Raw genomic sequence first — 27,062 nt, forward strand, 5'->3', positions numbered from 1 at the left:
TATAAGGCTTTGATTAGGCCACACATGGACTATTGTGCCCAGATTTGGTCACCTGGTTTTCAGAAGGATGAAGAGATGTTGGATAGGGTCCAAAGGCGACTGTCTAAGGTAGTCTCTGACCTCTGGAATGTCGAGTATGAGGAAAGATTGAAAAGTTGTAATTTGCAGAGTCTAGTGGAGAGAAGGAAGAGGGGAGATATGATAGAGACCTACAAGTTGGTAAGGGGTTGTTATAGGATCAATGGTGGAGAAGTTCTACAGAGAATAGTGGGAGATCAGGGGAGAACCAGAGGTCATACTTGGAAACTGTATAAAGAGGGTGTGAGTAGTGGAGTGAGAGGCAGGTTTTTTTCGTGCAGAGTTGTGAATGATTGGAATGCCTTGCCTGGGAGTGTGGTGTCTGCAGGGAGTTTGAATATGTTTAAGACCCGGTATGATGAGATGTGTGTGAGATAAAAGGACCTCCTAGATGAGTCTTTGACTCCATGAGGTCTTGTTTAATAATAATAATAATAATAATAATAATAATAATAATAATATCCTGGCATTTGTAAATAAGCACAGTAATTCACTTTTAGGTCTATAACTAGTCTTACCCATGCCATTTATTGGTTGTGATTTTACAACACCTAACCATCCCCAATCTCCTATATCACTTTCCCTATCTCCTCAGACTGAACTACACCCCTCACATCCCAGGCCATCTCATTTCCATGCTAATCACCCTCGTTCACGGCTTCACTAATACTTCCAGCATGCACTTTCCTTATACTGTATCTCCCTGTCCATCTTGACTCCCCCCCCCCTTGTTTCCTTCTATATCTTGATTTCTTCTACATCTCTCATCATCATCATCATCCCTCACATACTAACATACAACATACACATAGAAACACTTCATTCTCATTAGTTCCTCTCTCCTGATCTCTTCCTTCACTTCTTACTTCATCTGCTCTCTTATCACATAGCTCATTGCTCCTCTTTGCAGCAACAGTCTTTCCAGCTGATTATCATCATCAAATCCATTTAAATGCAGACTGTCACTTTTGTACAAATCCAATCATAACCAAAAAATAAAGAAATACTGACCCCTGGGGAATACCATTAGGGACCTTACTTTTCAGGATGCTTCACCCCCACATATATAAATTTTTGATACCTATCTGATAGTCAGTCACCAGTCCAACTCGGAAGTCCAATCTCGTTCACTTCAATTTATTTAACAGCTTGTTGTGTGGAAGTCTATCAAAAGCTTTTGCAAAATTTGAGTGTACCATCATATATGCATCTCTCTTGTCCAAGTTATTTGTCACCTTGTTATAGTACATAAGTAAGTTAGTAAAAACATGATCTCACTTTAACAAATCCATGCTGATAACAACATGGAATGCTGATGTTATCAACTCATTTCTATACCTATTTCTCACCAATCTCTCTAATACCTTCCCCACAACTCCAGATATACAGATTGGCCTATAATTTGTAGCCACAGCCTTATCACCACTTTTATGTAATGGAACAATTTTACCTTTTTTCTACCCCTTTGGAACCTGTGCTATTGTAAGACAACATTATTAAACAGGCATGCGAATGCCACTGTCACTTCCCCGGAACATTCTTTTAAGAGGCACGCCAATATGTCATCAAATCCTATTGCCTTATTTAGATCCCATTTTCATTCAGGTCCCTTCTCCTATCCAGGAGATTGACTGTCAGGATGTGACTTATGGTTGACAACTGGAATAACAGCATGTGATGAGGACCCTGTCTCTTTCACATATTATCATAAGTATTCATGGCTGTAAATCCATGCATATTCATGGGATCACTTTGGCTGTTCTGAGGGTCGAAAAACCCAAGTTTCCAGGTGGACAAAAACTCTCCACCTCTGTATGAGACTGGTTTACTCACCTTTCATCAAAAGAGACCAGATAAAAGTTCCTCATGCCATGGACGGAAAGGGAACCCAGGTCTCTCTAGCAAAAAGGCTTCAACTATACTCACTGAACTATGCAGTGTCTTTTACATACATCAATTTACATTAAGTAAATGATTTTATCAATGATTTTATGAAATTACTTCATGTAAATGATGTAAATCATTTACATATTTTTATTTTTAAGCCACCCTATCCTATGTCCTCTACATTTCAGTTTCTCATGATGTCACCCTGATGAAGATGAAACACCCTTTTAAATTGATCACTGAATACCTCAACAATGTCTGCTGTAACAGTTACTGTTCTATCATTTTCATCCATTAATATCATATTGCCATAAACATTTTCCTTTCTACTTTCTGCATATCGGAAAAACTCTGTTGTATAGAGAGGTATGGGAATGCTCAGAGAGGTATGGGAATACTAGAAAAGAGAGAAAATAGGAGCAGTAGAGGAGAGGGGATGAGAGAGAGAGAGAGAGAGAGAGAGAGACGTATGGGAATTAAAGAAGAGAAGAGAATAGAAACAATAGGAGAGAGGGAATGGTAAGAAGTATAATGTATGGGGACTCAATGATCTGTGGTGTTCAAGATAGGATGCATGAGGAGTGTTTGCCAGGAGAAATGATAGAAAGAGTGGCTATGGCAATTAAGAGAGGTGAAAGGGTGGATGAGATGATTGTGATGGTAGGAACAAATGACTTGAGTGGTAATGAAAGTTGGGCAGCGAGAGATATGAGATTTTTGCGTGAGGCTGTACGGAAGAAGACACAGAGAGGAAAGATAGTGTGGGTGTTGCCGAGGTATGATAATGACGAGCTGAGCAGAAGAACAGTAATATTTAATGACATGATAGCTAGAATGTGTGACAAGAGAGGACTGGAATATGTGGATGCTTGGAGTGCATTTAAGTACAGAGAGGAATTGTATGTGAGAGACCACTTACATTTGAATGAGGAAAGACGTAGGTATTTGGAGAGATTGCTGTTCTGAACGAGATAGTGTGTCCCAGGGAGGATGGTAGCAGGGGTGGCCTCTTGTGGGAATGGGTACTTGGGAGAAGGGGGAATGACATCAGGTAACACTGAGCCCAGTGATGTCTAGAGGTGATAATGCTGGGTATAGAAATAATGCCATTTATATGCTTTATACTAATGCCAGGAGTATCCGGAATAAGGGAAAGGAATTGGTGGCGCAGATAGCATCAGCCTGGGAAAAAAAATTATTGGGATCACTGAGACATGTTTGACAGAAGAGGATATAATAACAGGAATAGAAGTCGTGGGTACAGCATTTTTCAGCAGGATAGGAAGGGAAAGCGTGGTGGTGGAGTACTGCTTATGATAAGTGACCACCTATGTCCTCTAAGAGTAGAGGCTTTGGAAAGCAGTGACACTAATGATTTTGAAAGCATATGGTGATGGTGTGAGGTAGAGGTGGGAAAGACAGGATATTTACTGGGGGTGTTGCTACAGACGCAGGAGCACAGAGGGTGGGGACCAGGAGATGTTTAGACAGTTGAGTTTGACAAGCGCAAGAAGAGTGATTGTTAACTACAGTAGTTAACAATCATTAATAGGTAAGTAAATAGGTAATTAGTAAATAGGGAGAGGAAGATGCATGTAGCAATAAGGAAATGGAATTTCTAGAATTCTTGAGCTTGAGGGACAGATGTCTTAGGCAACATGCAATAGAGGGAACAAGAGGTTCAAGAGTTTTGGATTTGGTTATTATTATTATTATTATTATTATTATTATTATTAAACAAGACCTCATGGAGTCAAAGACTCATCTGGGAGGTCCTTTCATCACACACACATCTCATCATACCGTGTCTTAAACACACTCAAACTCCTTGCAGACACCACACTCTCAGGCAAGACATTCCAATCATTCACAACTCTGCACGAAAAAAACCTGCCTCTCACTCCCCTACTTACACCCTCTTTATACAGTTTCCAGGTATGACCTCTGATCATACCTGGAAACTGTTCAGGGTTCTCCCCTGATCTCCCACTATTCTCTGTAGAACTTCTCCACCATTGATCTTAAAACAACCCCCTTACCAACTTGTAGGTCTCTATCATATCTCCCCTATTTCTTCTCTTTACCAGACTCTGCAAATTATATCTTCTCAATCTTTCCTCATACTAAACATTCCAGAGGTCAGAAACTACCTTTGTCAGTCACCTTTGGACCCTTTCCAACATCTCTTCATCCTTCTGAAAAATCGGTGACCAAATCTGGGCACAATAGTCCATGTGTGGCCTAATCAAAGCCATATACAATGGAACAAGAATCTCCCTGCTTCTACACGTCAGTGTCCTCCTCATCATTCCCAGAAGTCTTTGTATTGTCTTCACAATTTTGGCGATGTGTCATCTAAATTTTAGATCCTTATCCACTATCACCCCCAGATCTTTTATTTACTCTACCTCCAACAATATATTCTCACCAAGCATAAATTCTGCATCTAATCTTTGTTTTCCAAATTTTAAAGCCTTACATTTTGCAACATTGAACTCACATCCCCATTTGCTTGCCCAATCACTCAATTTATTCAAGTTTTCTTGCAAGGCCACAACATCTTCACTACTCTTTATGGTTCGTCCCAACTTTGCATCATCTGCAAACAACTCAATATCTCCATCCAAATCTTTGTGAATATCATTAATATACAAGTTAAATAGTAATGGCCCTAAAACAGACCCCTGAGGCACTCCACTAGTGACTTTCCTTTTCCTGGATATCGCACCTCCACACACAACTTGTTGATACCTATCAGATAGTTTGACTGTCAACTTATCATGAGGTACTCTATCAAAAGCTTTTGCAAAATCCAAGTATATTACTGTGTATCCTTCTCCTCTGTCCAAGGAAGCAGTCTTAATAAGTAAGTAGATTACTAAAGCATGACCTCAATTTAGCAAATCTATGCTGTCCATCAAAGATTATACCATTGTTGTCAACCCAACCCTGGATCCTAGTTCTCACAAGCTTCTCCAACATTAGAAGATATCATAGCATCAGAAGAGTGATAATAACTGAGATGACATCTCTCCCACTAGTTGGAGAGAGTGACCATATGGTTTTGACTTGGAAAATGAATAGACATGCAGGAGTATCAAAGAGACGGGAATGTATGTCGAATTATAAGGCAGGTGATTATAATAGTCTTAGACGTCAACTTGGGGAAGTTTCATAGAGGAGGAAAGCCGGGATATCATTAGTGCGTGGGAAATTGTGAAAGAATATTTGCTAGCAGCAATGGTAAGTTGTACACCACGAGTGAAGAAGAAAACACCCTTTGGAGTAAAGTCGATGACAAACAATATTAAGCAGGAATTGCATGCAAAAAAGAAGCTAAAGAGATATAAGGAGACAGGTGAAGAGAGAAGATGCATGAAGAATATAAGACACAGGTCAAGAGAGTGACTAGTATGATAAGGAAGACGAAACTGGAATATGAGAGAAGATTGGCCCTAAGATCCAAAGAAAATCCTAGGGAATTTTTTAGATATGTGGTCAGTAAGAGGAGAAATGACTGTGGAAATTATTTGCATTTCATCTGGTTCCACTTGTATTGTATCAAAAAATCTGTCAGTTTTTGCCATAGGAATTTTAAACCAGAAATTACTTCACTGAAAGTGATCTTCTATGACAGCATGAGGGTATTCTGAAAGGTTCTCGGCCTAACAATGAAAAATCGAATTTATAATTTCAAAATTATTTTATTTTTCAACATAATCTCCCTTAAGACTAATATGTTTATTCCAGTGATGCTCCAGCACCATTATCCCATCCCTGTAGGGGGTTCTCAGTAAGATCTGCAAAATACCCCTCTACAGCTGCAGTCACCTCTTGATTTGAAGAAAAACGCTGAATAGCAAGTTAGAGTTTTAGTTTTGGGTAGAGATAGAAGTCAGAGGGAGCCAAATTTGGGGAATAAGGTGGATTATAACAATTCGTTGTGCAGATCCCTTAATTTTGCCATTGCCAAAGCACATTTATGGGCTGGTGCATTGTCCTGATGAAAGGTGATTTTTTTCTTCTGCAAACTGGGTATTTTCTCACAAATTTTTTTGTCTAGTCTGGTTAAAATATCAGAATAATATTCCCCAGTTATTGTTTTGCCCTTCTCAAGATAATTAATAAAAGAAATGCCTTTAGCATGCCAAAACACTGATTCCATGACCTTTCCTGCTGATGGAACCAACTTTGTCTTCTTTGGTGCTGAACAGCTGGCTTCTGTCCACTGTTTTGACTGCTGTTTGGATTCTGGTGTGTAATGGTTTATCCAAGTCTCATCCATAGTAATAAATTGGTGCACAAAATCAGTTTTATTCTTGTTAGAACACTCCAAGCACTGTTCAGAGATTTTCATGCGAGTGCGTTTTTGATCTGCTGTGAGCAAGCGTGGCACCCATCTTGCACAAAGCTTTTTTCATTTGCAATTCTTCATGCAAAATACAGTATATCCTACACATTCTTTTGAAATGCCTATAGTGTCACTAGTTTCAATCACTTTGACTCACCAGTCATTCAACACCATATTGTGCACTTGATCAATGATTTCCGGTGTTATTACACTTTTTGGACGTCCTTCACATGGATCATTTTTAAGGCTGTTTGCTACAAACTTGGTATTTCTAGGTCTACCTACTCACTGATGAGATCTCAATAAAGGTTGAAACCGGTCTGGGTAGTGACCTTCTCTCACTCATAATGTAGAACAGTAATACAACTCCTAGGAGCTGGGTTTCACATTATGGGGAAATATCAAGAATAGTGATCGGAGCTTGCTCGACCCTTACCATGAGTTGCCTCAGTGTTGCACTCCCTGAAGGGTCAGTTGTAACACTATCCAGGTATTTGCTTACGCTTGGACTCTCCAAACTTTATATATTTACTATATTCGGCATGAAACTCTTTGAGTTTCGTATTCAGCTATGAAACAATATGGGATGTAATATCCCTTAATTTAAATAAGTTTATGTCATCGAATTGAAGCCTTTGGCTCTTCATATAATTAATAATTTACTAGGGCACCTTCTTGGCAATTCTCATAGTATGGTATATGTAAGTTCTGTTTGCTACAAACTTGGTATTTCTAGGTCTACCTACTCACTGATGAGACCTCAATAAAGGTTGAAACCGGTCTGGGTAGTGACCTTCTCTCACTCATAATGCAGAACAGTAATACAGCTCCTAGGAGCTGGATTTCACATTATGGGGAAATATCAAGAATAGTGATCGGAGCTTGCTCCACCCTTACCATGAGTTGCCTCAATATTGCACTCCCTAGAAGGTCAGTTGTAACACTATCCAGGTATTTGTTTACGCTTGGACTCACTGAACTTTATATATTTACTATATTTGGCATGAAACTATGAGTTTCCTATTCAGCTATGAAACAATATGGGATGTAATATCCCTTAACTTAAATAAACTCTTGAGAGGTGGTTTACAGAGTTGACACTGGGGAGTTCTTTTGCTTGGTTGAACAGCGGGAAGGAGTGATGACAAAGGGCCATCCCTTGAAGTTACGAAAGGAAACTGTGAGCAAGAGGGTGAGGAGTGATTTCTTTGCATGGAGGGTGGTTGAACCGTGGAATGCATTTCCTGATGGAGTGGTGCGAGCAAGAACGGTCAATGAGTTTAAGGAGTGGTATGGTAGACTTTGTGTTTCATAGGAGGGACCTCCCACATTGAGTCTTGATAGACTTGTGTTTCCTAGGAAGGACCTCCTGCGATGAGTCTTTTGACTCCTTGGAGGCCTAAATAATAATAATAAGTGTTGTCACTGCCACTGGTTGGTGAGAGTGATCATGAGGTACTTGTTTGGGAACTGATGAAACAAGAAAAGGACACTGCCAAAAATTGATACATGTGGAAGTATAAAGCAGGTGATTATAGGAAGCTCTGTAGTCAGTTAGTATCAATACATACAATGCATGGAAACTCACAAAGCATTATCTGACAAAAGCAATGTATGACTGCATACCAACGGTTAAGCAAGTAAATAGAATGAGAGTGAAATGAATAGAAAATGTTCTGGAGGAGATACAAGACAGTTGGTAGTGATCAGATCCATGAAGAGTATAAAATGCAGGCTAGAAAGGTGACGAGCATGGTGAAGAAAGAAAAGGTGCAGTATGAGAGGAGATTGGCTGGTCAGCCAATTCCCAAGGTAAACTCAAGGGAATTTTTCTGCTACATGGCAAGCAGGAGGAAAATAATTATTTCAGATTAGCATTGGTGGATTGTCATGGCAGCAGAATAACAGCTGCAAAGGATATAATGGAATTATTGAACAAGCACTTTATCAGTGAATATAATATTGGTATATATGATGCAGGGGGAATATATAGAAGAGAGTCAAGTATTAGGAGAATTGGAAGTGAAAGAAACAGAGGCATATCAGATGTTGGTTGGGTTAGATGTGAATAAGGCTGTGAGAATGGATGGCATATCACCACTTATCCTTAAGGAATGTGCACCACAGTTGATCATGCCCCTGACCTGGCTATTTAATGAAAAATCTTGCAGTGGGTAGGGTTCCTAAGGAGTGGAAAGAAGGCATAATAGTACCGCTCCTCAAGTAAGACAGAAGTCTCCAACGATAGGCCAATTTGTATAACTGCGGTTGTGGTCAAGATGTTGCAGAGATTGGTAAGGAATAGAATACAGAATTGGGTTGATGGACATAGCATTCTTTATGATGATCAGCATGGATTTGTAAATGGTAGGTCCTGTTTTAGTAATCTACTTGCTTTTATGATAAGGTGACAAGTGTGTTAGATCAGGGAGATTCATATACAGTGATATTCTTAGACTCTGCAAAAGCATTTGATAGATTACCACATGATAAATTGATGTACAAGTTTCAGAGGATGGGAATAGATAGTATATTGGTTAGATGGATCAGAGATTGGTTCTCTGAATTATACCATCAGGTTTTGTATAATGGAGCAATGTCTAAAAAAAAGGAGGGTAACCAGTTGCATGTCCCAGGGTTATGTATGGTCTTGGGCTCTACTGTTTAACTTGTTTGTAAACGATATATATCATGTGGACTGACTGGGGATTTTCAGTTATTTGCTGATGATGCAAAGTTGGGAAGAATTATAAGTAGCACTGCTGATGCTGAACTCTTCAGGAAGATTTAAATAGACTTTTAACTTGGACAAAAGAGTGGAGTTATAATTTTAATATCAATAAGCGTAAGGTGTTGCATTTTGGAGTGCAGAAATATAATTCTGTGTACTATATCGGTGGTACCATGCTGCAGGAAGTTGGTGAGATTAGAGATTTGGGGTGATGGTTGACATTAGACTGAAGTTTAGAGGGCATATTGCTAGTGTTGCAAAGGTTGTACATCGTAGTGCTGCTATGAAAAGAAGTACTCTAATGTGCAAGGATAAGGAAGTGTTGTGCCACTGTATATGGCACTGGTCAGACCACACTTGGACTATTGTGCTCAGATCTGGTCACCTGGTTTTCAGTGTGATGTGGAGACATCGGAGAGGATCCACTGAGTGACTAAGACAATATCAGATGTTTAAAATGTGGCTATGGAGAGCAGTTGAAGAGATGTGGATTGTAGAGTTTGGTGGATAGGAGGAAGAGGGGATGAAATGATAGAGATGTTTAAGTCAGTGAGAGGATTTTATCAGAATAATCTAAAGGGAATTATAAAATGAGTAGATGGCTAGAGGGGAATAACCAGAGGTCATTCCTGAAAGTTGTGTAAAAGTGTGGTGATGAGGAGCAGATTTTTTACATGGAGAACTTTCAGTGAATGGAATGCATTACCAGAATGTGTTGTTAATTCAAGGAATATTAAGAGTTTTAAGAATCTATGTGATAAATATGTTGTGAGTTGAATGAACCTCTCACAATGAGTCTGCTGACTCCATGGTGGGTGTAATAATAATACTATTTATAATTAATTTTTTTATCTAGTGATTTTGTGTTTATTCATTGTTTCTATGCTTCTCTTTTTATCTTTTATTATTGCTTCAATGTTTTCATCTCAATTTCTTATTCCCTTTCTCCTCTTCCATTTACTTTTGGTTCTGAGCCATTCTGTTGCTGCATTTATTAATATATTTTTTTAATTATTCCATTCTATTGCTATGTCATCATTTTCTTTTATTTCCTTTAGGTTTCCATTTATTCTTTGCAAATTAAGGTAGTTGATACGTTTGTCATTCCAGGAGTTAAACTCTAAGAGATTCCTGGAGATTTCGCTTAGCACTGATTTGGTTTATTTTAAACCATCTCAGAAATATTCTTAATTTTCCTTGTAAAAGGTAATGCTCAAATTCTATTTCTGCATTTCTAAATATCCAGTTGTCTAGTATCATATTAGCTTTTTCTTATTAGCTATTGTACAGTCAGTTTTTTTATGTTTCTTGAATACCAAGTGAATTTATAGCAAACTTTATGCTTGAAAAAAGTGTTAGTAATTTTTAAGTTATTATTTGCAGAAAACTGCCTAAGTTTGTTTTCATTTTTATTGCATGTTGTTTTACCGTTTTCCTATTTTTATACATAGTGGAATATTCTCTCCTCTGGCATTAAAATCTCCCATTATTAATGGATAATGATTTGTATTTATTTATTTTTTTTTTATTTTTTTGTAAATCTAAATAAAAGGCATTGCTATCTTCCTCTCTTCCTTCCTCTAGGGCATAGACACCTCTAATAGTCAGGAAGTCATTTCTTATTTGCAATCTTAATTCTAGAATTCTCTCTCCCTTCAGTATTTGTAATGTGCGATATTTTTTAAAATCAATTTGGGAATAAAAATCATTACTTCTGCTTTCGCTCTTTCTTTCTTTTTGTCTCCACTGTAGATACAGATGTAATTATCCATTTCATCTCAGCCTTGTCTTTTCTTTGTTTCTGTTATTACTGCTAATTTGATATTTCTTTCTATTAAGGGTTTGTCTAGATCTTGATATTTTGTGATGGATACTCCTGACATTCCAGATATTCTTGTTCATTTTTTTCATTTTTTTCCTTTCCTTATCCTGCTCATGTCCATAACCTGTCTGAGTTGTTTTCCAGAGTGACAGTCCAGTTACTTCTTTCTTGAGACACTGGAGTAAGAAAATATTCAGCTGTTTCGGTTACTTGCCATCTGCAGCCTAGTTTTGTGGAGGGACTGCCACCCTAGCACCTCCAAACTTTCCCTAAGTCTCCCTTCTCTCATTTGTACGTGACCAAGCTTCCCACTGGGGTTAGTATTCGATCTTCCACTTCGTTGCTCAGGTTCAAGGGTTCATCACATGGGGGTGAGAGTTGATTTGGGGGAGACTAGGTGAATCCTACTTGATAGGATCATATATTGTGCATCCATCCCCTTTGAACTCAAAACTGAAAACTTTGAAAACTCTGTTTTTCAAAGTCATTCTTGTCCACTTTATCACCAGTCGAACTTTTTTTCTCACTATCACTTCCCACATGTTCTCTGAACATTTGCACAATCTTCACCTGTCATGACTCCATGTTCTTTACTTCTATTTAAACTATTTAAACTCATAAATATGAGTTTAAATAGTTTAAATAGTAGTAAAGAACATGGAGTCATGACAAATAAGAAATGCGATGTTCTGATGAACCATGAAGCAAGCTTCATGGTTCATCAGAACATCACATTTCTTACATACTCATACTCAAATCTTTTCTCTTATTCATCCTTTCTATTACTATTACTATTACTATTATTACGGGCAACTCCAGGGAGTCATTAGACTCATCGAGGGAGGCCCAAATCATATTCATCACAACTATTTGACATTCATACAGTATCTATCATACCTCGCCTTAAACTCATTCACCGTCACAGCACCCACCACAGACTCAGGGAGAGCATTCCACTCATTCACTACTCTAAAAGTAAAGAACCCAGCTCTAACACCTTTACTAACCACACTTTTGCCCAGTTTCCATGGATGTCCTCTAGTCCTCCCACAACCAGCCCTATTCTCAAAAATATCTTCTGAATTAATTTTATAGAAACAATTCAGTAATTTGAATGTCTCAATCATATCTCCCCTCCTCTGCTTATCAACCAATTTTTGCAACCCACAAATCCTCAACCTGTTCTCATAAGGTTCATTCCACAGACCTGCTATCATCTTGGTCACTCGCCTCTGGATCCTCTCCACCTCCTCCCCATCAAAAAGAAACCTAGGTGACCAAATCTGAGCACAGTAGTCGAGATGGGGTCTTATCAAGGCTCGATACAGAGGAACAATAACCTGCTTGTCTCTGCTTGTCAACGTATTCTTCACCAACCAAGTGATTTGATGAGCTGATTTGGCCACTTTTGCAATGTGTCCCCTAAATTTCAATTCCTTATCCACCAACACTCCTAAATCTCGTGCCTCATCAATTTCCTGGAGCACAGTTCCGCCAATGCAGTAAACTGCCACCAATTTTTTCACCCCAAAATGCATAACCTTACATTTTGCCACATTAAATTGACATCCATTCTCCTTAGCCCAGACCTCAAATCTATCCAAATCATCCTGCAAAATTTTGACGTCGTCTGCATTCACTATTGCCCTACCCAACTTCGCATCATCCGCAAACAAATGAACTGTTCCTCTCAGATCCTTTCCTATATCATTTATGAACAAATTAAACAGCAGTGGTCCAAGAACAGATCCTTGTGGCACACCACTAGTCACAGGCCGTCTTGTGGACTCTACTCCTGAGTAAACCACTCTCTGATATCTCTCAGTCAACCACCCTCCTATCCATCTCACCAACCCTATGTCCATCTCCATATGCTGCAATTTACTGATTAGAATGCCATGTGGTATCCTGTCAAAGGCCTTAGCAAGGTCCAGTAGAATCACTGTAAACCCATTACCCTTATCCAGTTCAGCCGTCACTGTATTATAATACGTGAGCAAGTTACTGAGGCATGACCTACCCTTCACAAAACCATGCTGTCCCCGATACAGTATCCCATTTTCTTCTATCCAATCTTGTATTTTCCTCTTGACTATTTTCTCTAAGACCTTGATAATGATTCCTGTTATGCTGATTGGCCGGTAATTTTCAACAGCAGCCTTGGAACCACCTTTGTGCAGCGGAACTATTTTCCCCTCTTTCCACTCCCTTGGGACTGACCCAGACCCAAGGCTCAAATTAAACAAAATGGTCAAGGGCACTGACAATTCTTTAGCCGCTTCACGTACGACACGAGCTGGTATACCATCCAATCCCACAGATGTATTGACATTGAGGTTCTGTAATAGACTAGTTACCTCTACTTCATTCATCACAATTCCAGTATAAGCTGTTGGTTCTTCCATTCCTGCAAAGTCACTACCTGGATGATATACACTTGCAAAGAGCTCGCTCAGTAATTCCACAATATCGACTGATTTGGTTACCTCCCTATCCTCAGCATTTTTTAAGATCATTCTACCATGAGCATTCTTCCTTTTACTTGCTACATATTGAAAAAACTGTTTCTGATTCTCTTTAGCCTGCGTGGCCAATTTCCTTTCGTAATCTGCTTTTGCTTTTCTTACCACCCTTGTTACCATCCTGGCCTGAGCTTTATACTGTTCCTGCGCCTGATGGTCACCTTTCTCGTTAAATTCCCTCCACGATTGTTTCTTTTTTTGCAGCTCAAGTTTAATGGTGTTATTCATCCATTTAACCCCTACTTGATTTATTATTTGGACTCTTGGTATACAAAGTATACCATTGCCTCCTGCAAACACTTCTTAACCACCTCCCATGCACTATCAACATCCAGCCCTTGCAGTTTTACACGCCAAGGTATTGAGCCAAGCACACACCTAAGCTTGTCATACTTACCAGCCCGGTAATTCCACATGTACCCTGTCTTAATTGTAAATTCGACTCCTTTAGCCACCTCCCAAGTCATGGCCTTATGGTCACTCTCACCAACTGGTGGCAACATGGTCATGTTCGTTACAGCCACATTCTCAGTTGCAATTACTAGGTCCAGCACTCTCTGCCCCCTGGTATTTTCCACTACATGTTACCGTAGATAGTTGTCCCTTAATAACCGCATAAAATCCAATTCCTTCCTCCCATGTGCCCTCTCCTCTTTCCAGTCAATGTTACCATAATTGAAATCACCCATAATAATTACCCTCCTTCCACTCATTTCTTCTATTTGCTTATGCATACTATCCCCACCATCTATTCCATCACCTGGTGTATAGCAGCACCCAATTGTATATTTTGTTCTGCTAAATTCTATCTCACACCAAACAGCCTCAAATGTGCTTTTTTCTCCATCCTGCAGTTCAACTTCTATACTTCTTGGCTGCAGCTCATCAGCTATCATCAATAACACTCCTTCCACCTTTTTATTCACCCTGTCACTCCTGAACACGCTATACCCGTCGCATTCAATCCCAGTAGCTTTATCATCTTCTGTCAGCCATGTTTCACTAATACCAACAACCTGTGGCCTGGAAGTGCCAACCATGGGCAAAAACTCTTCCTTCTTGTTCCTAATACTCCTGGCATTAGTGTACATGAATTGCAGAAGCCCATTTGTCCCATCCCTACTTTGATGCCTTATACTAACTATCCCATTCTGATTTGTTGTCCTTCGTACTCGCTCGGGCATAATATACTCTTTCATACACTTAAATGTCTCCCTAAAGTCTGCATATCTACCCCCCTCTTAATAAATCTAGTTTCCCTGAGTCTGTACATCCACTTCCACATCATTCATCAACACTTTTTCAAGTCTCCATACACCAACTCCATTCAAATGTAACCCATCCATCTTATATAAGTCCTTTCGCCCATCGAACTCATTCCACACATCCACAAATTCCACACCACTCTCCATGCATAACCCACGCGTAAAGTCATTGGCAATTATGGCCCTCCTTCTAAACACTTCGCTGTCATACTGCGGTAAGATACTCACCATCCTAACTCTCTCACTCTTCTCTTTTGCTACCCCAAATAATTCCCTCACATCCTCTATCATTTCCATTTTGTCCTCTTTCAAATCATTTCTACATAACTATCCATGACATCTTCTAATGCATACATATTACATTCATGGCTCCATACCACTATTTTTGAGAAATCCACAGTGTTTTCTTTGTTTGTTTTTCATGCAGAGCTATGCAATGATTTGCTTTCACTGCAATGCTGTATCAGTGTGCTAACAAAAACAATTAATTTATAATAACATTGGCTAAGAAATTTATTGAAATACTGTGTTCCACATTATCTCCCAGTAATACTTAATCTGCAATTTAGACAATATCGGCACACATTCAAATATAAAATTTACTTATCTTCCTTTAGCCTACTCAATGACCGATGTTTAACTCACACCACTTAGCCTTATTTATTCTTCTTGTGCTACCTACACAGTATCTTCTTAAAATTTCATGCTTAATTCCTTTATTCATCCAGCAGACACCTACTTTGTTCTGTTCATTTGATCTTCTGAATACATTTGCACATCAATATTGTTAAATATCTTTTGGTCAGTTCTTCCCATGTAGCATTTGTCTCCCTCTTGCTTAGCTCCTCATTCCATGCTTATAGCTCCAAGCTGCCTCCAAAGCTTTTCATAGGCACTAGTCTTGTAATTCCACATATATCCTTTCCTCACCGAAATCTGCATATGACTAGCCACAACCCAGGTGATCACTTTATGATCACTCTCACCAACTAGAGGAAAGTGCAAAATCCCACTCACAATCACATCTTCTGATGAACTGATCAGATCTATAAATCTCAATCCTCATGTGCCCACCTTCACATACTGCCTGAGATAGTTTTCTCTCAATAATTCAAGAAATTAATTTTCCTTATTCCCAAATGCTATCTCGCCTTGTTTTATTGTCACTGCCCCGCTCTCTATCATTCTACCTGGCAATCACTCCGCTGGCACTCTACTCTGCCCATCCATCAAATCTTACATGGTACCTCAAACACATTTTTTCATTCTTGGCATCTATAACTTTTTCTTATTCAAGTTTCTCTCTCTCTCTCTCAACCTTTTTCAGTTTACTCATTCCATGTTGCTACCATTCTCTCATTGATTTCGATCTTTCTTATCGTACGCTTTCATACCCTTCTCTCACACCTACTCTCAATCTTCATGCACTAGTCAACTGCTTTGGCATCCTGATCGCTTCACATATGCCCCTTGACTTACTCTTCTTGTCTTCAGTCTCCTTTTTTAGCAGCTTTAATTCTCTCCACTCATTCTAATTGGAATTGATATTCACACAAACAATCATGACCATCAGTAAACAATCTCCCTCTGCCACATTGCCCAAGGTAAATCCATATGTACATCTTTCACATTAACTTCATCCTCTAGGATGCAGTGGTACTGGGTATATATACTAGAAAGAGTCTAGAGAATTGTTATCAAGGTCATTTCAAGTCTCTAGAATACTGGATATGATGACCAATTGGAATACTGTTCATACAGTAAGATTTTATGTAAAAGAGATTTTCATATTTTGGAGGGAGACAGAACATGAGCAGCTAGGACAAGAGGACATCCCTGAAAGCTGTATAAGAATGGTGTGAGCTGGATTGTGAAGAGGAGATATTTGCAATAGGAGTGGTTTGCGAGTGAAATGCATTATGTGAGAGTGTGGAAACAGTGAGTGAGTGTATAGCATGGTTTGATGAGCTGAATTTGTAACAGTGAGGATCTCTCTATGATGTGTCATGTCCACAAGCCTCCATGGAGTGAGTGTCTTTGACTCCGTGGAGGTTTGTTGATGATAATATAAAAACAAATCAGTGACTACACTGGTAAGAGAAAAAAAACTAAATCATATAGATGCAAAAATGGATATAATATTCAGTGTGTAAAATATTCTTCTGCCTGCTGCCACTCTTCATTGCTGTATAATTATGGATATGAATGAAGTTATCTTAATGAACAATGCACATACACACGTTATTGTTGTTATTATTATTATCACGTAACACCTATAGGGAGTCCAAAGACTAATCGAGGTAGGGTGCCTACTCTACAACTCTCTGTCTCCGCCACTCAATCCACCAATAAAACGAACCGCAATTACCATCATCTACACCACCGTCATTTACCACCCATCATCACTAGTATTTTTACAGACAATTGCAAACATTCATGCCCATGCCAGGATTCGAACCTGCAGCCTTTTGGCTGGAGAGTGGATACTCTGACCACTCGGCCAACTAGGCTGGCTTGAAAAGAGATTTTCATATCTTGGAGGGAGACAGAACATGAGCAGCTAGGACAAGAGGACATCCCTGAAAGCTCTATGAGAATGGTGCAAGTTGGAGTGGAAAGAGGATATTTTTGCAATGGAGTGGTTTGCGAGTGAAATGCACATATCACAAGATGTAATATTGTAATTGTCATGCACTTGCATGTCTTGGATGATAACAACTTTGGACTCACTGTAACTCAGTACAACAGGTGTTTTCATCAACATGTAGCCAAAAAGAAGAACAGTAACTTAAGAAAATTAAATTTTAAAAATTCAATTATGATTACAGACGTTTGAAAATTTTCTTCTTTTCTTTTTCATATATCCTACCATTTTCTTATTTTTTTAAATTTCTATCATTGTGGTTATTTATCTCTCTGTGTATAATAATATATATAGTTTTTGTTTTTTAATTTTCATTCTAGATTTTTTCTTTTAATGTTTAAAGCTAATGAACTTTTAGAGTAGTTACAATTTGTCTTTATTTATTCTTTTTTTTCCCCCTCAAATTTAGGATCATATATATATCTTCATTCAGCAAACAGAGAAGATCAGCGAAATCTAATAGGAGCCTTGGAATCAGAATACTTTACTTTATCCTCTCAGAAACAGTGTTTATCTTTCTGGTTGCACATGTATGGTGCTGATATGGGAACCTTTGGAGTTAATCTGACATCATTTAATTCCATAAAAAAAGCCACACAAAATATACTGCTCTGGAAACGAGAAAATAACTTAAGTTCCAAATGGATAAATTTTAAGCTTAATATTGACTTTCAGAATAAGGAAATAGAAGATGAATATCAAATAATTCTGTTTGGAATAACTAAAGGAAATCTTAGTGATATTGCTTTAGATGACATTGAGATAATACCCAACATTTGTTCTGTGCCCAAGAATGGCACTTTTGACTGTAAGCAAGGTGGTATCTCAATCCCATATTCTAAAGTATGTGACTTTGAAGTAGACTGTAATATTACACTAGAGGATGAGATGCACTGTGGATCTTGTGACTTTGAACATAGTGACTGTGATTGGACAAATGTAGAAGCTTTTTCACAAAGTAGATGGCTGCGTACCCAAGGACTTGCTTCAAGAAATATTAAAGTTGATCATACTTCTAATACAACATTCGGTTGGTATATGCTTTTTTCATCATATTATAGTGATTCAGAAATACTTAGAAGTCCATCTGATGAACATCGATTTAAAAAGGCATATTCTTCCTGTAGAATGGTTTTCTGGTATTTTATCGTTGGAGGAGTCAATATAGCAGGTAGATTGAAAATAAGAAAATTCATTGATACAAACAGTATGGGTAGTTTATGGGAAATAACTGCAAAAAGTACAAATACTAAATGGAATCTTGGAATTGCTTTTATTGGCAGTGTAATGACAGAGTTCAATATTGAGATTTTTGCTTCAACTTATGTTTATACAAGCAGCTCATTTGCAATAGATGATATATCATTTGAAAATTGCAGTCCACCTAAAAAAAGTATTAGAAATTGCACTAATGATGAATTTTTGTGCACAGATACTTTGGCTTGCATTCCAAGAGAATTCCTCTGTGATTTAACTGATGACTGTGGGGATGGTACTGATGAATTGCCCATGATTTGCAGAAATTACTCAAAACCATGTACATTTGACAACGAAGGAAGCTGTGACTGGACATTTAATTCTTCATCAGAAAGTCACTGGACAATCGTTTCTTCAAAAATCACTCGCAACAACAGAGATACAGGACCATTAAATGATCATACAAAGGGCCTGAATTCTGCAGGAAAATATGCTGTCCTTCAGTGGAAAAATACAAGTTCTAAAAAAAATCTTGCCTGGTTATATAGTCCAAATTATTTGGTGAAGGAAAATTCTTCTTGTGTTTTAAGATTCTACTACTATCTTTATGGAGAAAATGTCATTGGTTTAAGAGTTTATTCAGAATTTGAGCAAAATGGATGGTCTTGGACTCGTTTATGGCTTAAAAATAGAAATGACTTACAAGTATGGGAGCGAGCAATAGTGTATAGTGATGAGAGCAGACCTTTTCATTACATAATTGAAGGAGTTTTAGGTAATGACACTTTATCAGATATTGCAATTGATGACATTTCTGTTACTCCAGAATGTTTGCCTTATGATGGTTCCCTTCCCATCCCAGCAACAACATTTGAGCCACCAACACGTGATCCCTGCAGAGGTAAATTTAAGTGTAGTGATCATAGTATATGTATTGATAACTCTAAAGTCTGTGACTTCACTCTTGATTGCAAAGATGGATCAGATGAAGCAAACTGTGGTCCTTGCAACTTTGAATATGGTACCTGTAATTGGATTGATACAAGTACTGGGAATGAACAATGGATACGTGAAAGATCCTCGCTTATAAATGCTACCAATAAACCTAAAACTGATTATAATGCTACTGATGGATACTATATGCATATATCCAGAAGCACTGGAATTTTTGCTTCAGAAGCTTCTTTTGTTAGTCCTCCTTTACCTCCGATTTCTAGCCATTGTGAGATTTCATTTTGGTATTACATATTTTCTGCATATTTTCATTCAATACTCTCCTTAATTCATCAAGGTGATTACTTGTGGATTTCAGAAAGTAGCACCAAACAATGGATTAAACAAGAAGTGAAAGTGCCTAAATCTAGTCATGGTTCTACTCTATCATTTGCTGGGTACTTAAGGGATTATGATGACTTTATGGCAATAGATGAGATCAGCTTTTTGAACTGTGACCCAAAACAATTACAAGTTGATTGCAACTTTGATGATGATTTTTGCTTCTGGCATCAATACAGTAGATCTTTTCAGTGGAAGCTGGGAAATGGAATGAATGTAGTTAATTTTACAGGCCCAACATCAGACCATACAACAGGAAAAGGAAATTATTTATATGTTGATCCTAGTAATTTGAGTAAAAATAGAAGGAGAAGTGCAATATTAATGAGTCCTGTACTGTCTCTTACTGGGAATGAAGGCAGTTGCTTTTCTTTTTGGTATCACATGTTTGGAAAAAATGTTGGTATCCTTTCAGTAAAGATTAATTCAAATTCTGTTTCAGAAGTTTGGAAAGAAAATGGTGGAATAGAAAACAAATGGTTTCATGGGTATGTGCACATTAATTCTTCTACTGCTTATTATATAAGTATTGTAGCAAATTCAGAGAGAGGAAAGCAAGGAGTTATTGCTATTGATGATGTTAAACTAATTGATGGTCCTTGTCCTGGGACAACAGTCTGTGACTTTGAAGAGGATTTATGTGGATGGACTCATTCATATACCGGCAGAATAGGATGGGTGCGTAGTCAAGGAAATGGAAACTTTTCCAAACTAAAACCTGCTACAGATCATAGTACAAACACTATGTTTGGGTATTTTCTGTACCTTCCAAAAAGACAATATGTAGAAATTGCTAAACTAATTTCACCATATTTTTATAACACTGGCCAGTTATGTGTTCATTTATGGTACAACATGTTTGGCAGAGCCAGTGGTTCACTTACGGTCTCTCAGTATACTGGCAAAGATCGAGAATCAGAAATTTTGCTCTGGAAGAGTCATGGTGATCATATGGGGATTTGGAGACTTGGGAAAGTAACGGTTCTTTCTCTTCCAACATTTAAAGTAATAATTGCAGGAAAAAGTGATACAAGTAGTTCTGAAGGATACGTTGCCATTGATGATATTCAGATTCTAGATGGAATGTGCCCGGATCCAGTATCATGCGATTTTGAGAAAGACAGTTGTGGGTGGGAAAATAGCATAGATGAAAATGATTTTAACTGGGTTCGTAGAACAGGTGCTGATAAAAAATTAGGAGCAGGACCACAAGTAGACTTAACATTTACTGTTCAGGGTCATTATATGTATGCTGATATCACACAGCAGACCACTTTTAACAAAGCAATGCTAATTAGTGAAGATATTGAATTACTTTCAGATTATTGCCTTTCCTTTTGGTTTAATATGTTCAATGTAGTGAATTCTTCTCTATATGTGCAGCAATTAAGCGTGGGTAATGACTGGATAGTTATATTAGATATTAGAAATGAAGCAATTCACACAGATAAGTGGAATTACACAGAAACAGACATAAGAATTACTAATGTTGGAGACTATTTTAATCTTGCTTTTGTAGCACATGTTCACAGTGATCAAGACAGTGATTCTGGTCATGGAATAGCCATTGATAATATACTTCTTCAGCAATATCAGTGTGGAGTTACAACTCTTCCTATCACAACTGAACTACCACTGAGACCAACATATCCACCTTCATTTTTTGACTGCAATTTTGAAAGTGACATGTGCATGTGGGAAAATGATCCTGACTTCAAACTTTACCAATGGGAAATTAGAAATGGTCATTATAATTCAGATTCCACTATTCCAAAAACTGACCACACAACATTATCTACCCATGGCCATTATTTAATTGTTAACAACAGCACAAAAGCAGCAAATAATATGAATGCAAGAGTAGTTTCAGTTAATGCCTTGCCAAAAGATCCTGAAGGAATTTGCTTTAAGTTTTGGTTTTACTTGTATGGTTCTGGTGTAAGGAGTCTTCAGCTTGGATTACAGAATTTTCATGATGACAAACCAGTTCAAATAATTTGGATAAAGAGAGGGAATCAGGGACCAACTTGGAGTTATTCTCAAGTTCACATTAGAAGCAATGTATCTTTGAAGATTTTTTTTGATGGACAGACTTCTCAAAATGGTGATATTGCTTTAGATGATTTCTCTTTAAATACAGGACACTGTCCTCCAAAACATGATGTTGTGTGTGATGTTGAAGATGACTTATGTGGATTCACAAATGATCCTGAAGGAGACTTTACATGGTCTGTTGGTAATGGAAGCTCAACGTCAGGTCCAAGGATAGATCATACATTTGGAACTCCATCTGGTAATTACTTCTTTATTAATAACACCCAGAATCTCAAAACTGGAGATGTTGCTCGACTGGATTCTGGAATATATTTTAAAGATGGGCGTTGTATAGAATTTTTTTATCACCTTCTTGGTGAGGGAGCAGGTGCTCTTCAAGTTTTTATAAAGTATGGAGATTACAGAGGTCTGTTATGGAAAGGAAATGGTGATGAAGGTGATGAATGGCATGGAGTACAGTTAAGAGTTCCTTCTCTTCCACCAATGCCATTCCAATATGTATTTGAAGCTGTTGTTGGAGAAAACATTAAAAATGGAACAATTGCTCTTGATGATATTTTTGTACGTCAAGAATGCCAGCCAATAGGATCATGCAACTTTGAAGAAGATATGTGTATGTGGAAAAATGACAACAATAATTCACACTTGTTTTGGGAGAGGGGTTCTGGAAAAACAAGATCAAGTGCGCCAGATAAAGATGTAACTCTAAACACACCATTTGGTGTATATCTCTATACATATAACAAGCATAATATTTTAAGTTCCTCTCGTGTGTGGTCACCTTATTTCATTTCTGATACTAATCTATGTTTACAGTATTGGTATTTCCGCAATGGGAGCTCCCTTCCTACTCTTTCAGTAATGAAGTTCTTCCAGTCAGGAGAAAGTGAAGTGCTCCAATCATGGAATCATGATAATGAAATTAAATGGTACTACGATCAAATATTCTTGAACAATACTGATATTACTAGTTTGAAGAAATATAGACTTGTGTTTGAAGCAAATTTTTCTGGATTATCTGAACAGTTAGTAGCTATTGATGACCTTGATGTAATATTAGACATATGTCCACATGTTATATCTGAAGTAATACCTGATATTCCATGTGATGATGGAGATACTTTTATTACATCAGCTCAGCTTTGTGATTTCTATCCAGACTGCAAAGATAAGTTTGATGAAATGAATTGTGGGACTGAGTGCACCTTTGAAAAAGGTACGTGTAATTGGAATCATGATACAAATTCTGCAAATAATTTCTTTTGGAATGTTACAAATGTCAAGGATTTTAAAGAACCAGAAGATGATCGCACTTACAGAGAAAAAGGGAAAGGTCATTATTTGAGACTATTAGTAAAATATAATTATTGGTATGAACAAAAAGCTGACATCATCAGTCCTCTTCTTACACAGGCTTCCTCTCAGTGTAAACTATTATTCTGGTACTATATGAATACTGCTTCTAATATAGGCATTACAATATTTACCAAAGCAGCACACCAAATTCAAAGTACAGAGGTGTTCAATTTACAAGGAAACCAGAGTGGTGTATGGCATTTAGGAGAAGTTGTTATTGGTCGTATTAATAATCATTTTAAAATTATATTACAAGTAAATGGAGCGTCTTCTTTATATAATATTATTGCAATTGATGATATCAGATTTGAAGATTGTGCGATTCCTCATATTTCTGGCACTGGTACTAGCTGCAAAGAAAATGAGTATTTGTGTGACAACAATTATTGCATTCCAAAGGAGCTGTTATGTGACTTTCAAGATGATTGTGGAGATTATTCTGATGAGAGTGTTATACGTGCAAGTTGTAACAGTTATCCAGGGAGATGTAATTTTGAAAGTGATTTTTGTGACTGGAGAAATTTGAATGGAACAGATTACAAGTGGATGAGAAATTCAGGTTCTGAGCCAAATATTAAAATTCCAAAAAGAGATCACACTCGCAATTCTATTCATGGTTATGCTTTACATTTCTCTATTCAACAATTAATGAAGAGGGGGACTGTTGCACATCTAGTTAGTCCTGTCATGGAAAAACTAATGGAAACATGTATATTCCGATTCTTCTATACATATATGGCATCTTTTAAGCATGTAGATTATAAAAATTATCAAGGTATTGGTTCCCTTGCTGTGTACACTAGACAGTCTTTATATGAGGGACGATGGCAACCTGAATGGTCTACTTCACAACCATTTGGACAGTTTTATGAAAGAGTTAGGATTCCTTTGAATCATATAGAAGGACCATTTGAAGTTATTATTGAAGCTTCAGTCGGTTCACGAAAAGAAGGATCTTGGGTTGTTGATGATGTTTCATTTACTTCTGGTTGTCAGGCTTTAGATACTAGTTTACCAGAATTACCAGTAGTTTCTACAAGTTTGCCTATAATAACAAACTGCACATATTGGGAGTTTAAATGTGCTTCTGGACAATGCATTAGTGCTACCATGGTATGTGATTTTGTTGCACAATGTGATGATCAGTCTGATGAAACACACTGTGGTACCTGCACTTTTGATGATGATGATAATCCTTTATGTGGCTGGAAAGATAAAAGCAGTGGTCAGTGGATACGCCAGAAGGGATCAACAAACACATCAGGACCTAGTACAGATATTTCCTCAACAGGTTATTATCTTTTCAGTGAAAAAAGAGTTGGATTTATTTCAGATAAGGCTCCTCTAAGATCTCCTATACTGAAATCCTCTTCATCTATGTGTGAAATTAACTTTTATTACTATATTTCTTCATCACCTATCCGTGAAAACTCATTGCATCTTTCTTTGATTAGAAATGATCATTCCAATCCCATTTGGTCTGAGTCTGTTAACACTGAAAATCATTGGCAGAATATGAATGTAAGCATTGGCCGTCAGAAAGAAATTTGGGAACTGGAATTTCTTGCCAAGCATACACACTATGAGAATGATAAAAAAAGTATCAGTTATATATCCTTAGATGAGATAAGTTTTATTAATTGTGCACTACCTGAAATTCGTAAATGTAAATTGAATGAATTTAGCTGTGCAGATGGTGGATGCATTGACATAAATTTTGTATGTGACTTTAGCATGGATTGTGAAGATGGCTCTGATGAAACAAATTGCTCTAATTTTCTTGAAAGATGTAATTTTGAAGAGGGCCTTTGTAACTGGAAACATGAAATAATAGATACCACCACAAACTGGACCCGAATTTCAGGAAATATGTTATCAGATGATACTGGTCTACAGAGGGATCATACTTATGGAAATAGTTCTGGTTACTATCTGTATATGCCACAGGATAAAATCAAACAAACACATGTTGCTCGAATTTCTAGTACTACTTTTCTAGCAGATAATTCAAAGAAATGTTATTTTAGATTTTGGTATCACATGCAGAATTCTGCCACTAAATTGAATGTGATTTTACATCATGAGATTTCACACAGAGCTAACACATTAAAAACAGTATCTGGAAAAATAGGGGATGAGTGGAAGCGTGAAGATGTAGTATTAACCAGTGAAATTGATTTCTTCATTATTTTGGAAGGTAAAACTGGAAATTACTATAAAGACAATATTGCAATAGATGATGTTTCTTTTACTCCACAATGTAAACCTTTGTATGCACAAATTACTACACCTATTCCAACTGTCCAACCTCCAGGAAAATGCAAAGCGTTATTGGAGTTTTCCTGTGAAGACAATTCATGTATTCCTTATTCACAGGTTTGCGATTTTAAGAAAGATTGTAAATCAGGCAAGGATGAGCAGGATTGCCCTTCATTATGCAATTTTGAAACTCTTTCACAGTGTGGATGGTATCATATGTCTACCCCAGCAGATAATACACATGTGGTTATCACAAGATTTGAAATAGCAAAAAATATAAAAGAATTAGCTACTATTGGATTACCTAAAACAGATATAACAACAAATTCTTCCGATGGCCATTACCTTGTTATTTATGACTCGAAGGATAAGCAGCTTAAAGGCTTAACAGAATTTATTAGTCCCAGATTTTCATCTTCAGCCACAACATGTACATTTAGCTTTTGGCACATATCAACCTATGACTCAGTTAAACTGCTTCTTAATAGTACTGAAATAATTGATCTCTGGACTATTTTTGAGAGCAATGAATGGAAAAATGGGTTGATTGGTATTGGACGCCAAAAGGATTCTTTCTCTCTTAGATTTAATATTCATGAGGACTCATTTTCATTCTCTTCTCCAAATTTTTTAGCACTTGATCATTTTGAGTTTAATAACTGTAATATTTCTCAACCAAAACAAGAACACTGTGTACGGTCAAGTCATTTCTTATGTACAAACTCCAAAGCTTGCATTGAACTTACTTACCGATGTGATTTGACAGATGACTGTGGAGATTCAAGTGATGAGGAAGATTGCGATGAGTTTATATTAATAAATTTTGAAGATGGGTTAGGCATATTTCATCAAGCAAAAGATAAGGAGGATCATACTAATTGGATATTAAGAACAGGAGCAAATTCTTCTGTATCAGGTGTGCCATTGTTTGATCATACGTACTCAAATTCCAGTGGTACATTTGCAGTGTTACATCTCGACAAAGACTCAGTAACATATAATATGAGTGCATGGCTGATATCTGATATTTTTCAACCAATGATTCTAAATGCATGCCAGATGCGCTTTTATTATTATAGGTTTGGCGAGACAGTTTGTGAATTGACCATTTATGTAAGATTTTACAACAAAGGACCTTTAGAACCCGTTTGGAATAATAACAGTAAGAAGGGTAAATACTGGCAGAGAGGAGCTGCCATGCTCAGATATGACAAGCCTTTCCAAATCATCATTGAAGGAAAAGCAGGATCGCAGTCCTCAGATAACATTGCTCTTGATGATATTTCCTTTACACCATATTGCAGGTCAGTAAAAAATAGTGTAGAGGTATAAAAATTATCAATGAAGTTAATGTAAACAGAATATGATATATATTGGTCAGTCTGCAAACTAAATTAATTTGCATATGAACTAAGTTAATTTGCATATGAAATTTATCCTTAATGACAAATATCTTTTATAGAAAGAAGGTTTTATCATTTCTATATATATTTCTTAATATTACTCTCATTACTGGACTTTCTAGAGGTTACAAAACTCATCACTGGAGATCAAATTCAT

General features: G+C 37.3%; 1 protein-coding gene across 1 annotated transcript in view; it reads left to right on the top strand.

Moving 5' to 3' along the window:
* The window catches only part of LOC150101230 (MAM and LDL-receptor class A domain-containing protein 2-like), a 1,363,156-nt gene that overhangs the window by 676,173 nt on the left and 659,921 nt on the right, over positions 1–27,062 (top strand). Inside the window, exon 26 of the mRNA XM_090402193.1 lies at positions 17,710–26,806. Coding sequence (XP_090258319.1) covers positions 17,710–26,806 — 9,097 coding nt within the window. The remainder of the gene's footprint in view (positions 1–17,709; positions 26,807–27,062) is intronic.

Source organism: Typopeltis vanoorti, chromosome 12 (assembly GCF_054136105.1).
Source record: "Typopeltis vanoorti isolate ZY-2024b chromosome 12, IOZ_Tvanoo_1.0, whole genome shotgun sequence".
In the NCBI taxonomy this organism is placed as follows: domain Eukaryota; kingdom Metazoa; phylum Arthropoda; class Arachnida; order Uropygi; family Thelyphonidae; genus Typopeltis; species Typopeltis vanoorti.